The sequence below is a fragment of the Malania oleifera genome, chromosome 9 (assembly GCF_029873635.1).
Source record: "Malania oleifera isolate guangnan ecotype guangnan chromosome 9, ASM2987363v1, whole genome shotgun sequence".
NCBI classification, from domain to species: domain Eukaryota; kingdom Viridiplantae; phylum Streptophyta; class Magnoliopsida; order Santalales; family Ximeniaceae; genus Malania; species Malania oleifera.
Window position 1 is genome coordinate 93,086,944 of NC_080425.1, and position 11,928 is coordinate 93,098,871.

An 11,928-nucleotide genomic window follows, 5' to 3' on the forward strand; every position below is an offset into this window, starting at 1 on the left:
TCATTGTGTGATCCATCGGAATTTTAAAACCATGGGTTGAACAAATAATATCAACAGCTATAAAGGGGCATCTCATCATACTAAGACAATTCTAGAGGCATTGTGTATTGGGAGTAGCCATGTGAGAATTATTGCTTTTAGAGACTCCATGACTCCTTATGAAGGAGTTATGGCTTGTACCATCAAATTGCTATATACTATATGAAAGAAGAAGAAGAAGAAGAAGAAGAAGAAGAAAGAAAGATAGAAAAAGCATTAGAATTAGAATGACAAAAAAGAAGAAAAGAGCTGCCACCAAATTAATAGAGTTTTAAATACATTAGTTTTCAGCCTGTATTCAATAAGGAGCCAAATGAAGAGAATGGAAAACGTGATACAGAACAAAGGATGGCAAAAGAAAGAAAAGTTTGTCTTTCTTATCATGGTATTGTTTGGTTGAGGGAAGTAAATTGAAGAAATGAAAAGATTAATAAAGGTAAATGATATTTTAATTGAGTTAATGGTAATTTATTTCTTCGAATTAATGGGTAAATTTCTTTCTTTTAGCTTTTCTTTCCTAGAGGAGTTGAATCTGAAAATGAGAGGTAAAACCCAATAACTTGCACTTTCCTTCCTCATTTTTTCACCATATCAACGAAAGAAAGAAAAAATGGACTTCTACTTACTTTTTCCAACTCTTTTTTTCCCTTCTATTTCTTTCTTGCTGACCAGAGTGTTAATTTCACCTAGTTGATACACTGTTGAAATCTTTGTTTGTAACCTTTATTGCACCAGAGAAGGAAAATGAACTACAAGAGCAGAAAATCATAAAAGCCACCCTGTTAGGCAATTGGTATCTTAGGGAAGGCCAAGTAAGCATTGTGAACCCCATCTATCCTCCTCAAACATGGTTGATGGGGTACTAGCAAGGACTTGTGGAGACTGCAACAACTGGGCCAACACTTATGAATAGTATCTTCTTCCACCAAGCAAGAGACCTAAATAAAAGCAGAGCAAGAGAAATGGGTTGCAAAGGAAGCACTGCAAAAGCTACTGCATCCAAGGAATTGCTAACGTGAGCAGCAAATGGATATCATCACATTTTAATTTTCATTCTTTTAACAATCATTCTCATGTTTGGCAACATAAAATATTTCACTTCTCAACTTATTCCATTGGAAAAGGAAAAGCTTTGTGTCCACTGTTGCAGATTTTCTCAACATAAAATATTTCATTTCTCATAGCTACCTTCCTATGACACTGCTAATGCCTTCCTGGAAGGCTGATAGGAAAAATCATTCAGAGGAAAGCAGTTAGTAGTAGAGATCATAAAATCGTAATTGATTTATGAAGCAACAAAATTTCTTAGAACAGAGGCACAAACTTCTGATAGAGCCAAGAATAATCTGCATTGATGCTCACTCAAAATCTTCCATCTGTCACGTCCCGTTAGAGATAAAAGTTCTCTGGAATATCGTTCACCCTCAAGAAGGCAAATAAAGTTCTAATATTTAGAATAAAGAAACCACATACATAAACCTCGTCGCCGATGCAGAACAAACAAAAGCACGGCATCTACGAAGAACAAACGTGCAGAACTCAACAGGTTATCTCAATTCTCAATGGTCAGATTTGGCTTGGCTCATTAGGTCCACCTAGATGACTCAATTCAGCAAGCAGAAAAGTCAAAAGCACACCAATCAAGCTGCAGAATGTACAGCCATTCTCTCTTCACTCCAGTCCTGGGAAGTTGTATGCGTTGAAGTGTACTGACAGGAATTTTTTTCTACCTCCAAAAGTTCCTCTATGTTCCAAATTATTACTTGACAGATTATTCACCATTTGAAGCCCCATCACAATGGTACATGGTACACCTAGACATTCATTCATTGTTTGAATAGCTTTGCAAAATAGGCAAACTTCACTTGATGAATTTGTTTCGTGGGGGCAAGTGATTGACATCATGCAAACTATATAAAACTACTCCTGAAACACCAAATCACCAATTTTTCTGCTGTTTGGTCACAAACAAAATCTACTCAAAAGCTAACTCAGAACTCAGGATTCAGGGAGCAGTCATGGATTAGGAAGCCAATATTAGATGGTTTGTTTGGGAAATACTAAATCAGAGTAAATCTCCAAATTGTTCTAGCCATCTGCTATCTACCATGTATAGAGATGAGAAATGCAGTGCTTATACACACCTAGAAAAGTTAACATCGAAGACGACCCAGAAAATAGTAGTCAATGTTATACTCAGCTGTGGTAGGGTCAGGGGTTTGAATTCTTAGTTGATCAAAGTTGATCATGATTTGGCCAGATTGGTCAATTCTTATTAGGCTTATATAGCCTTTGATTGTGTCCCAGTTTGATCATGCAACTTAATTTACACTAAAAAAAAGACATGAGCTTGCCATACAGGCAAACATCATATAGCTTGGGGGTAAAAATCGAATCTTGCACACACACACACACATACACAGTTTCATCCTTTACATGCTAGAAATTGGACATTCATATCAACATTTACAGTATTATTAAACTTTTCAGGAAGATGGTGCTTCAGAGTTCCTATCCGACCAAAAAATGTAAAAAATGATTGCTCACAAATATGTCGGGCCTTCCCACTCTTGTGAAGACTTTTTAGCATCATTTTCAAGACAGTTATTGCTCGAGATTTTGTTGTATAATGCCCAAGAACCACAAAAATGAAATATACATATATATAGTGCTTGCAACTGACAAATATTACCAGAGAACCAGAGCAGATTCAATGGAACATTCCTCAAACTCAAATAACAAATGTTGGTCCCCAAAGAAGTAACTTTGATGATAACAGATTTTTTCTTGTACAAGTGAGACTATTTAGTTCAAATGAATGTGCATTAATATGAGATGTCTCTCGCCATTAATTACAAAATATGTTTCACAGTGCTCCTATTGTTCTGCACTTAAATATCCTCTGCCTACTTTGCTCCACGCTGTGAACCAACTTTGCTTCTATATGTGAGTTCCCAAATAGCCGTTGTAACTTTGAACTTACAAGCCATTAGTGCTTGCTTCACACCCTCCAATTTTGAAGTAAATGTTTCAAAGATTTCTGTCTAATATTCCATGCTTTGAACAAATGTTCCACCAAAATATTCCTTTTTTTTTTAAATTCCAAAAAAAAAAACCCAGAATTACCTTCAATCAGCAACTTATATTCAAAATCCAAAGAATATCAAGATATTCAAGAAAGTATGAGATGTGCCATGAGAAATCTAACAAGTCAGAATAACTGAAATCTAAAATGCAAAGTTCCTATTTCTGAAAAACAAGCAATGAGATGTCTTACTTCAAATGGGTCCACCACTTGGATTTCCACTTTTATATGTCTCTAAATATAAGAGTGGTGGAGAACTTTCTTTTTTGTTGTTGGTGTTGGAGGATTGTCCTTTGTCAATTGGGATATGTAGTCACGGGATTTGGATACTTCAGGAGTCTATTCTTCTAAATCTTTCTTTCAGCATTCAACTAGAACTTATATGTCCTTTCCTCTTCATTGCACAATCTGGAAAGCTAAGATCCTCTCTAAGGGAAAAGGCTTGTATTTGGTTGATTTTTCTTAATAAAATTAACACCACAATCAGTTGCATAGGAGGCCTTTGAAGGAGTTATCTCCAGATGTTTGTATCTTGTGTTTGGATGGCTCAGAATCTGCTTATCATTTTCTTTTCACATTGCTATTTCTTTTGGAGAGATTTGTAGTAAGTTGTTTGTTTTATTTGGGGAGAATTTGTCAAATATTTTGTTTACATGGTTTGGGACGAGGAGATGGTTCACTTTGTGGACTAATGGGCTCTTTGCAGTTTTATGGGGAGTTTGGATGAAAGGAACGCTCATATTTTTTCAGGGAGGAAGATCACTTGTCCTTTGCTATGAGAAAGGATTCATTACCCGGTTTCTCTCTGGTCCTTTGTGGCAGGATGTTTTTTTTTTTTTTTTTGGATCTTCAACAAGATTTAAAGGCCATGAGGCCATCCTATTTTGATTATAGTTTCTTCTTTTATATTTTCTTTTCCCCAGAGGACTTTTTGTCCTCCTTTTTGTGCAATCTTTCTTCTTTGATAAAATCTCTTTTTACAAAAATAAATAAATAAATAACAGCAAAACAAAACAAAACAAAACAAAGGTTAAAAGGAGAATCTAATTCCTACATGGAATGAGATCAAAATGAGATTATCTCAAACCAAACATTAGGAATCAAAATCAACCATTCAGATTCTGATTCCTAAAGCCGATTATTACCAAATGTCACCATAGACCATTATAAGATAAAGTCTCTTCTCATCAAAAGCATTCCCTTAGGTCAACAGTCTCCCCCATTTTAGTGATGATAGAACTCTATCCTATATTAAAAAATTATATTAGAGAACACCAGTGACTATTTAAACAATGATAGACAATTAAACTCCCCCCCTCTCCCCCCCAAAAATAAATAAAATAAAGTGAACAGAAGAATCATTCTTTTGGATTGCCCAGGAATCCAAGATTCTTCACCTCCATTGACTCAATCCAAGAGAAACCCACAATCTCACCCTAAAATTTATTAGGGAATGAAAAAAATGCAGATGCATGCTGTTCTCAACCTGAATCAAGCTCCTCATTTGTCACCACTTTGAAAATGCCAAGGCTGAAAATATGTATGTTTCAGATTTTCTTGGTAAGGACATATTTGAATTCTTCGGGAAGAAAAGGACTTCCTTACTTGAAATTATTTGAAAACTTGGGTTGAGAAAGAGTGGCTTCTCTAAATGAACAGACCTTCCCTCGCCTATTTAAGAAATTATACACACACATCTCTCCCTAGTGGTAGAATCAGAAACTAAGTATACTCTGGGGAATATGCTCAGTGTTGAGGCTAAAGAGATAAAAGCTGGTTTTAAAAGAACTGCAGCATAAGAAACTACTAGAGACTTAAAACACCTGTAAGTGGTGCATAGCATGCTTTATCAAATGGCGTCCAGGATATTAATCTCAGACAAAGGAAAAAATAGATTTAATAGCGGACACTGATATCATTCTTATGGGCATGATAAAGCTTGCTGATCTCGTTCTTATGCCACACATGGTTTCTGGATAGTCGCGCAACCTGCCCCAGTTCATCCAAGGCTGCAAGAAAAAATAAATATCTTTTTTCCCGTCAGGTGTTGCCAACAAAAATCTTTGAAGAAAATGGTGTTGATTTAATAAATAAGCCCAGAGTTGCACAAGAAAAAAGCAATATCTACAATTGTGACTTGCTTAGACAAATGAAGTTTAAGATTAAGAAAGAGGTAGCTAATATTGAGGGTGAAAGAGACACCATATAGGGCTCAATTGCATCTTTGCCTAGCTGATATGCACATATTCCTTTATTTGTTACAAGACTTGCAATAGGAAATTGAAAGGAAATATTATATGATTGGAAGTAAAGAGGATGCTCATGCCTTACAGATCATAGACTGAAGGGAAGGTTTAATGGTATTCTCCATGGGCAAGGAGACTTTTGCTGAACAGGACACAATCTTGGCTTACAAGCTGATATCCTCTCTTATCAGACCACCTGGTGCCTGGTCTCTACCTTGACTTTATTGACCATTCTGCTTCATATTTGCTCCCCTTATCTTCTATCCCTCTTCTTTCGTGTGTATATGCTAAAGGAGAGTGGTTTCCATGGCCACTAGTCCAGTCCTTTTTTGTTATGGATATGATGTTTAAAAATGTTACTTTTATTATGTGAATTACTATATATTTTGAGCTTTAGATTTTCATAATAATTATGTTGCTATTTCATCAGAGATATCCTTCACAATGAGTTCTTAATGATAGCTCCTTTCTTATGTTTCTGTTGTGTTCCTTTTGATTATGACAGAGGGAGGATACAACAACAACTAACTAAGCCTTAAGTCCTTACTGACTATGACAGAGGCCGGATAGGTAGAGAAAATCAGACATAAAGGGGAGAATGACTTTTAATCTTGAGTGATAATAGCTCTGATAATTGGTCTCTTGATATTATTAATTTTTTGCTTGCATTAAATTGTAGTGTTGGATTGTTTTTTAATAGGAGGAATAATATAGTCACTGATGTCTTTGGTATAATTTTCTAACATAGGATAAATTTTTTTCATCATCAGAAAGAGGATTTTTTTTAAAAAAAGAGTAAAGAGTGCAGTATCAAAACCAAAATTGGTACTCCAAGACAGAGTCACCCACCATCAGATGCACATGACTAGTCATCAACCATTAAAATAATAATAAAATAATTTTAAAAAAAATATATATTCTAAGAAAAATTTATAAAAAGCTTAGGAATAAAACAAAGAATGCCTAGTCCAAATAGTAAGAAAGAAAATCACCTCCCATTCAATCTCTTACGGTGCATTTGTTTTGGTGGCTTCTTTAGGCTAGGCTAGCTGAGTACCCTTTGCCTATAATTGGTGCAACTATGGTGTGGGATAGGACTGCCCAAGAGGAGGGGCCAAGGACTAGAATGTCCTTCATTTTACTTTTTTCCATTTTTGTTGTCTTTTCATTAAGGTATTTTGATCTTTTAAATGATTTGCATGTCCTTTATAGACAACAATCCAAACATGGGACAAGATAACATAGCTAGTCTAGTCCCATGAACCATAGCCACTGAAACACACCCCAATAGAGTTCTCCACACCTTCCCTAGTGGACGCAAGAGGCAAAAGGGGTTTATGAGTGTTGGGTGCTGTTGGGGGAACTGTAGTAAGTCTGGGCAACAGGATGAATTTTTTGGGAGATTTTTTATTATTTCAAGGCATTTAGGAGCACCCGCATATCTTGTTGACGAAGGTACGTGGGGATGAAAGTGCAACGTCAAAGGAATCAAAGAGAAGTTAAAAGAAATTCATGCATGCTTTAAGAAATATGGGCCGAAAGCTCTCATAATACTACTACATAATCGCTGCGGGAAACAGAATCATCAGGCCATAAGCATAAAGCCGATCATTCACATATTATCTTCACAACTTTCCATTAAATAAAGTATCCATCTATATTACAGAAAGGCCTATTCGATAAAGCAATCATTCACTGATCATTAGCATCACCCAAACATCTACAAATAAAAGAAAAGCAGGAGAAATCACATGCGGTTCTCTCATATACTTCCTTCTTTAGAATTATGAATGTCTGCTCAACATGACCACCGTTCTTGCTGTTATTCTTCTAGAAATGAACATGAAATATTTTACCTTCAAAAGTGATGAAAGCAATTAGCAGTAAAGTTGGTGCTGGTACAATTTTCATTTGTTCAAGGAACCCATGGAAGAAGAAGCAAGTATCAACAATAATATTTAGGTTCAGATCTTTAAACATATTAATGGAGATATTGATATTTGTATTGAAGTCAAAAAAGTTCTACATCGGGGGGCCAACGGCCCAACGCACCTTTGGTCCATAAATTTGGACTTCTCCATTCACAAAAGCCAAGATCTGAATAACAGGAAACTGGTTGGAAGACTATATTCTGTTTAGCATTTAAACATGCAAAAGACTAGGGTGCCAATATCCATTCAAAGCATGTGCTCCGTTGCTGGTTTGACCACAATGCCAAATTGATGCGAACAGCCAAAAGACAAGATGCATAAATGGAATACAAATTGCAGAATCTATATATGAGTCTCATCTGATTGTCAATAGAAGTTCCAAAATATGTATAAAATTGTTCTGTGAAGTTAGCCAAGTCCCAGACAACTGTATCGAGGTTGTCTTACATGCCATCCAATCTGGTATTAACTGTATTATAGTAAACTGCACACCAAAAGCTCTTGCTTCAGTGTTGGTAATGGTATCTGAAAAGTTGGCTTCTCCAAACTCCATGGACTTCGCCAGATCCATAATGAAGCTATTATAAAAAACAATCCACATTTCAACGTGGAAAGATTCTTAAATGGAGCAATGACTACTCGAAAGAAAAAGTTACCCTCTTGTTAGCTCTTGCCTTCCTCCAGCCATTACCTGCTTGCTGGTCATCACCTTGAAACCTGGAGCTTTTGTACCTTTGCATATACTGATGAGAACCTTCTCTCTTCCTACAACCACCATTCCAGGCTCCCCAACCACCGGTTCTCCTAGATTCCAAATTTTTAGGATCATTAATATGATTGCTTTCCCACTTGTTCCAGCCATCACAATTTTCCCCATGAACTTTCCATCCACTATCTTTTGAACCACCATTATTAGGAATGTCACATTCCCAAGGATTGCTACTATTGCAGACATTCCTAAATTCACTAATATTGTTTCCCCAACCTTTCAGACCCCATGAATCACCAGAAAAATCACCCCATCTTTTATTCTTCACAAGAACACTGCCTTGACAACCATGTCCCCAAGAATTGCTATTGCTGCTATACAAATTCCTAGACTCAATAATATTGTTTCCCCAATGTTTCAGACCCCGTGAATCACCAGAAAAATCATTCCATCCTTTATCTTTCACACCATCTTGACCACCAGATTCCCAAGGATTGTTACCATTATTGAAATCCTTTGACTGATTGGCACAGACCCAAGGATTATCTTTCATGGTTCCAGTGCCCCTAGTATGGCTTTGCTCCCGAGGTTGATTATCAGAATGCAAATCTTTTGACTCGGAGATAAAGTTATCCCACTTGCCCCAACCTCCATCTTGATCCTTCAAAGCTCCACTGCCCTCAATATAGTTACATTCCCAAGGATTGGCACCATTTTCTGAATCTCTATTATAGCCTTCTGACACACAACCAGAAAATGACTTGGTCTTCTTTCTGGTACCCATTTCAACATCATCAGGAGATACATATTCTCGATCCAAGTCCAATATTAGTTCAGGATCAATGTAAGGATTCCAATCAATTTCATCAATATAGATATCTCGATCAGGTAGAGATATGTCACAGGAAAGGCCATTGATATCTGCCCAAAAGCGCTGTTTTGCATTGCAGAATGCTTCTTCACCAGCTGAGTCATTCCAACTTAGCACATTACTATAGTAGTGCATGAACTTCTTGGTATCCACAACCTTCCGCCATGGAATTGATCCAACTGAAGTGCAGAATTTCTTTTCCCATGAAGGCACACTGTTTTGCCAGTACCCTGATGAAACAAAAATCAACTAATGATTTAAGACCAGAATCGAACCCATTATCCCGACTAGAAAGTGATAATGCAACATAATGGCTTCATTGACAATTACATAAAGAAAAGGAGGGGAAAAGCTTATAGATTGGAGGCTTGCTCTTTGACAGTAAAAGAATTACCTCAAGAGAACAGCATGCAATATTAAAATACATATATCATACTTGCCACATACCAAGCATCTACCAACAAATTATCTCAGAGAGAGAAAGAGAAATATAACTCAAATTATTAAAATTTTTTATTTAAGTAAATAAGAAGATCCACTTAAACTGCCTCGGAGGGGACAAATCCTTTGCACACTGGTTTTTATAAAAGAGAAAAGATAAGGGTCAACCCAATATGCCCCCGTCTATCTTGCTCCATGGAACATGAACCACCCCCCCCCCCCCTTTTTTCAAAAAATCAATCATGAATAGTACTACAAGGATTTAGGCGAGAAATTTGTCTACACACATTAGGTATTCAAATATCATATAGTTGATAGGCAGGTGTGAAGCTTTCTTTGAGGAGGCGAAGATTGAGTTCTTAGACCTCCATAACATGAATAGGGCACTTCTTGGGAAGTGCTGGAAATTCTTGCATGAGAAGTCAAATTTTTTTAGGGTAGTGGTATGGGGAGAGTTGCAACAGTTGAATGGTAAATGGGGGCTGAAGATTGCATGCGTTGAGAGGATTAGCATTTGATTTATTCCTCACTGCTCATCAATTCTCAAAAGAGGAGGAGAGCCAAGCAGAAAACTTTACTGGGAAAGCCATCAAGAAAATATAAGGTTCCAACTAAAGTAACATTTTTCACTTGGTTAGCAGCTTGAGAAAAAAATCTGAATGTAGATAATTTGATGAAGAGTGGTTACGTGCAGCAAACAAATGTCACTCGTCTAAAAAGCAAAAAGACAATCAATCATCTCCTAATACATTGAAGATAGGTGAAGGTTCTAAGGAGCTTGTTTATGCTTCTCTGGGTATTATCAGGTGGGTGGTAACAAATGATGAGAGAGAATTGATGGTCAGAGGGGCTCCAAGTGCAGAAGAAGAAAGAGAGATATTTGGGATGTCATTCCTCTTACAGTGTTTTGATTAGTAGATGAATGCTAGAGCTTTTGAAGAGGACGAAAATTCCATAAAGCTATTGATAGAGAAATGGTTGATTGCCTTGCAATTTTGGATGAGCAGAACTTATTGTAATAGCTTGGGCTCTCCTATAGATTTCGTAGTGCGATTGTTCTGTGAAATCCAATAGCATGCAAGCACTCTAGGGCCCTAGGCCAAAAAAATTTTTTTTAAAAAAAAAAAAAAAGCCCTGCAAGTAGTTTGATGCTTGGGAGGCTTATTTTCATTAACATGGCATGCTTGAAGGCTACATATATGAGTGGGCTATCATTGCTTATTTGGCAAGTGTTGCATGTGTAGTCTTGGTTAAGTGTGTTCAACCAAAGCAACAGAGTTTTGGGGTTGTCACCAGGGTTCTCCCTAAGTTTTTCCTTTCTGATAAATCTTGTCGTACTTTTTTAACATTGCCTTTGGATGTTAATGGTAGCGTCACTGCTTCGGTTAGAGTCAAAATTCCCTGTTATCATCATAATTGACAGAAAGAGTTTTTGAGTTTCGGAAGTTGTTGGGAGGTGAGTTCAAAGCCCAAACTCAATTATAACATGGTTTGCCTTGATAATGGATTATTCTTGCCAGATTGCCCGTTAATGCAGGCCTAGTGAACCACATAAATTGCTGTATCTTATCGTTGCGCTAAATTTCTTTTTATGTGCTGCAAATTCCTTACCTTGCCCTTTTCCCCAATTGGGTATGGGCGTCCTTGACACCCAATAGGATTTTCACTCATTCTCTATCCTAATTTCGAAAACACTTCAGGAAAATAAAATTTCTAAAATTGATCAATCAACCAGTAATTCTATAACTACTTCCCATAAAACCCAACAGGAAAAAGCAACGTCTACATCAACAATGACAACAAACATCCATGGCGGAACACTCACATCATCACTTCTCTCATTCTACGAGCTTCCACCACACAAAACAAATGTTCAAAAATTACGATCAACAATCAAACGAAAACACGCATCGATTTGGGTTCAAACTCAAAACCCATGACGAAAAATCAAAATCGAACTGCAAATGAATGAATTTCAAGGGGAAAGACACAGCTGATTATTACCGGAAGTAGGGATCGGAGGAGGGAGCTCTGCGTAATGGGATCGCTGGGCGTCGCGTTTATAGTTTCTGCTCTGACGCCCTCTCCAATTCCCCATCTTCAGAGCTCAACCAACAACCGCCTCGCTAGTCTCTACACCACGACCATCTCTTTGAAAGTAGTGATAATTTGTCAAGACACTCTTAGAGACAGAGAGAGAGAGAGAGAGAGAGAGAGAGACGGCGGGGGGGTGTGTGTGTGAAATGAGATTTATCGACAAGGTTGGTGTGCGAAATTACGAAGTTACCACTATCCGTATTCCGAGCGACTCGCGGCGCAACGTGCTCGCGAGAAGATTCGGCGTGCGTGCTACTTTGCGAAATGACATTAATGCCCTTAGGTTGGTTTGGTTTTAAGATGGCGAGTGGAGACCACGGATCAGTTGCGCGTGGGGGAGTCGAGCATCCTAAGAGTCAGCTGAAGCCGATGACTAGCCCTAGATTGGGAGACAAACTGCTTGAAAATGGAAACCTTGTACTCTCTCAATGGTTTTATGCTTCACGCGCCCATCAAAGCCCTAATAAAAAAAAAAAGTTGAATTTCTATGACACATGTGAATATTATCC

The 11,928-nt window shown here is 37.4% G+C and overlaps 1 protein-coding gene across 3 annotated transcripts; it reads right to left on the bottom strand.

Annotated features, from left to right (window-relative positions):
• Positions 1–6,886: 6,886 nt before the first annotated feature.
• Positions 6,887–11,680, bottom strand: LOC131163946 (protein RNA-directed DNA methylation 3-like). 3 transcript variants are annotated; one of them, XR_009139184.1, is made up of 3 exons: positions 11,327–11,680; positions 7,423–9,111; positions 6,887–7,226 (listed from the first exon to the last, which is right to left on the bottom strand). XR_009139184.1 is itself a non-coding variant. In XM_058120807.1 (2 exons), exons 1-2 carry the CDS (start codon positions 11,418–11,420, stop codon positions 7,937–7,939), a joined length of 1,269 nt encoding a protein of 422 aa, XP_057976790.1. In that variant the 5' UTR covers positions 11,421–11,577; the 3' UTR covers positions 7,342–7,936. The 3 variants fall into 3 exon arrangements, 1 of the variants encoding a protein (XP_057976790.1); XR_009139185.1 differs by having other exon boundaries at positions 6,887–7,265; positions 11,327–11,536; XM_058120807.1 differs by lacking the exon at positions 6,887–7,226 and having other exon boundaries at positions 7,342–9,111; positions 11,327–11,577.
• Positions 11,681–11,928: the final 248 nt, after the last annotated feature.

Coding starts and splice junctions, on each gene's coding strand:
- LOC131163946 (XM_058120807.1), bottom strand. CDS start 11,420: ATGGGGAATTGGAGAGGGCGTCAGAGCAGAAACTATAAACGCGACGCC. Junction 9,112..11,326: donor TCCTCCGATCCCTACTTCCG/GTAATAATCAGC, acceptor TTGTTTCATCAG/GGTACTGGCAAAACAGTGTG.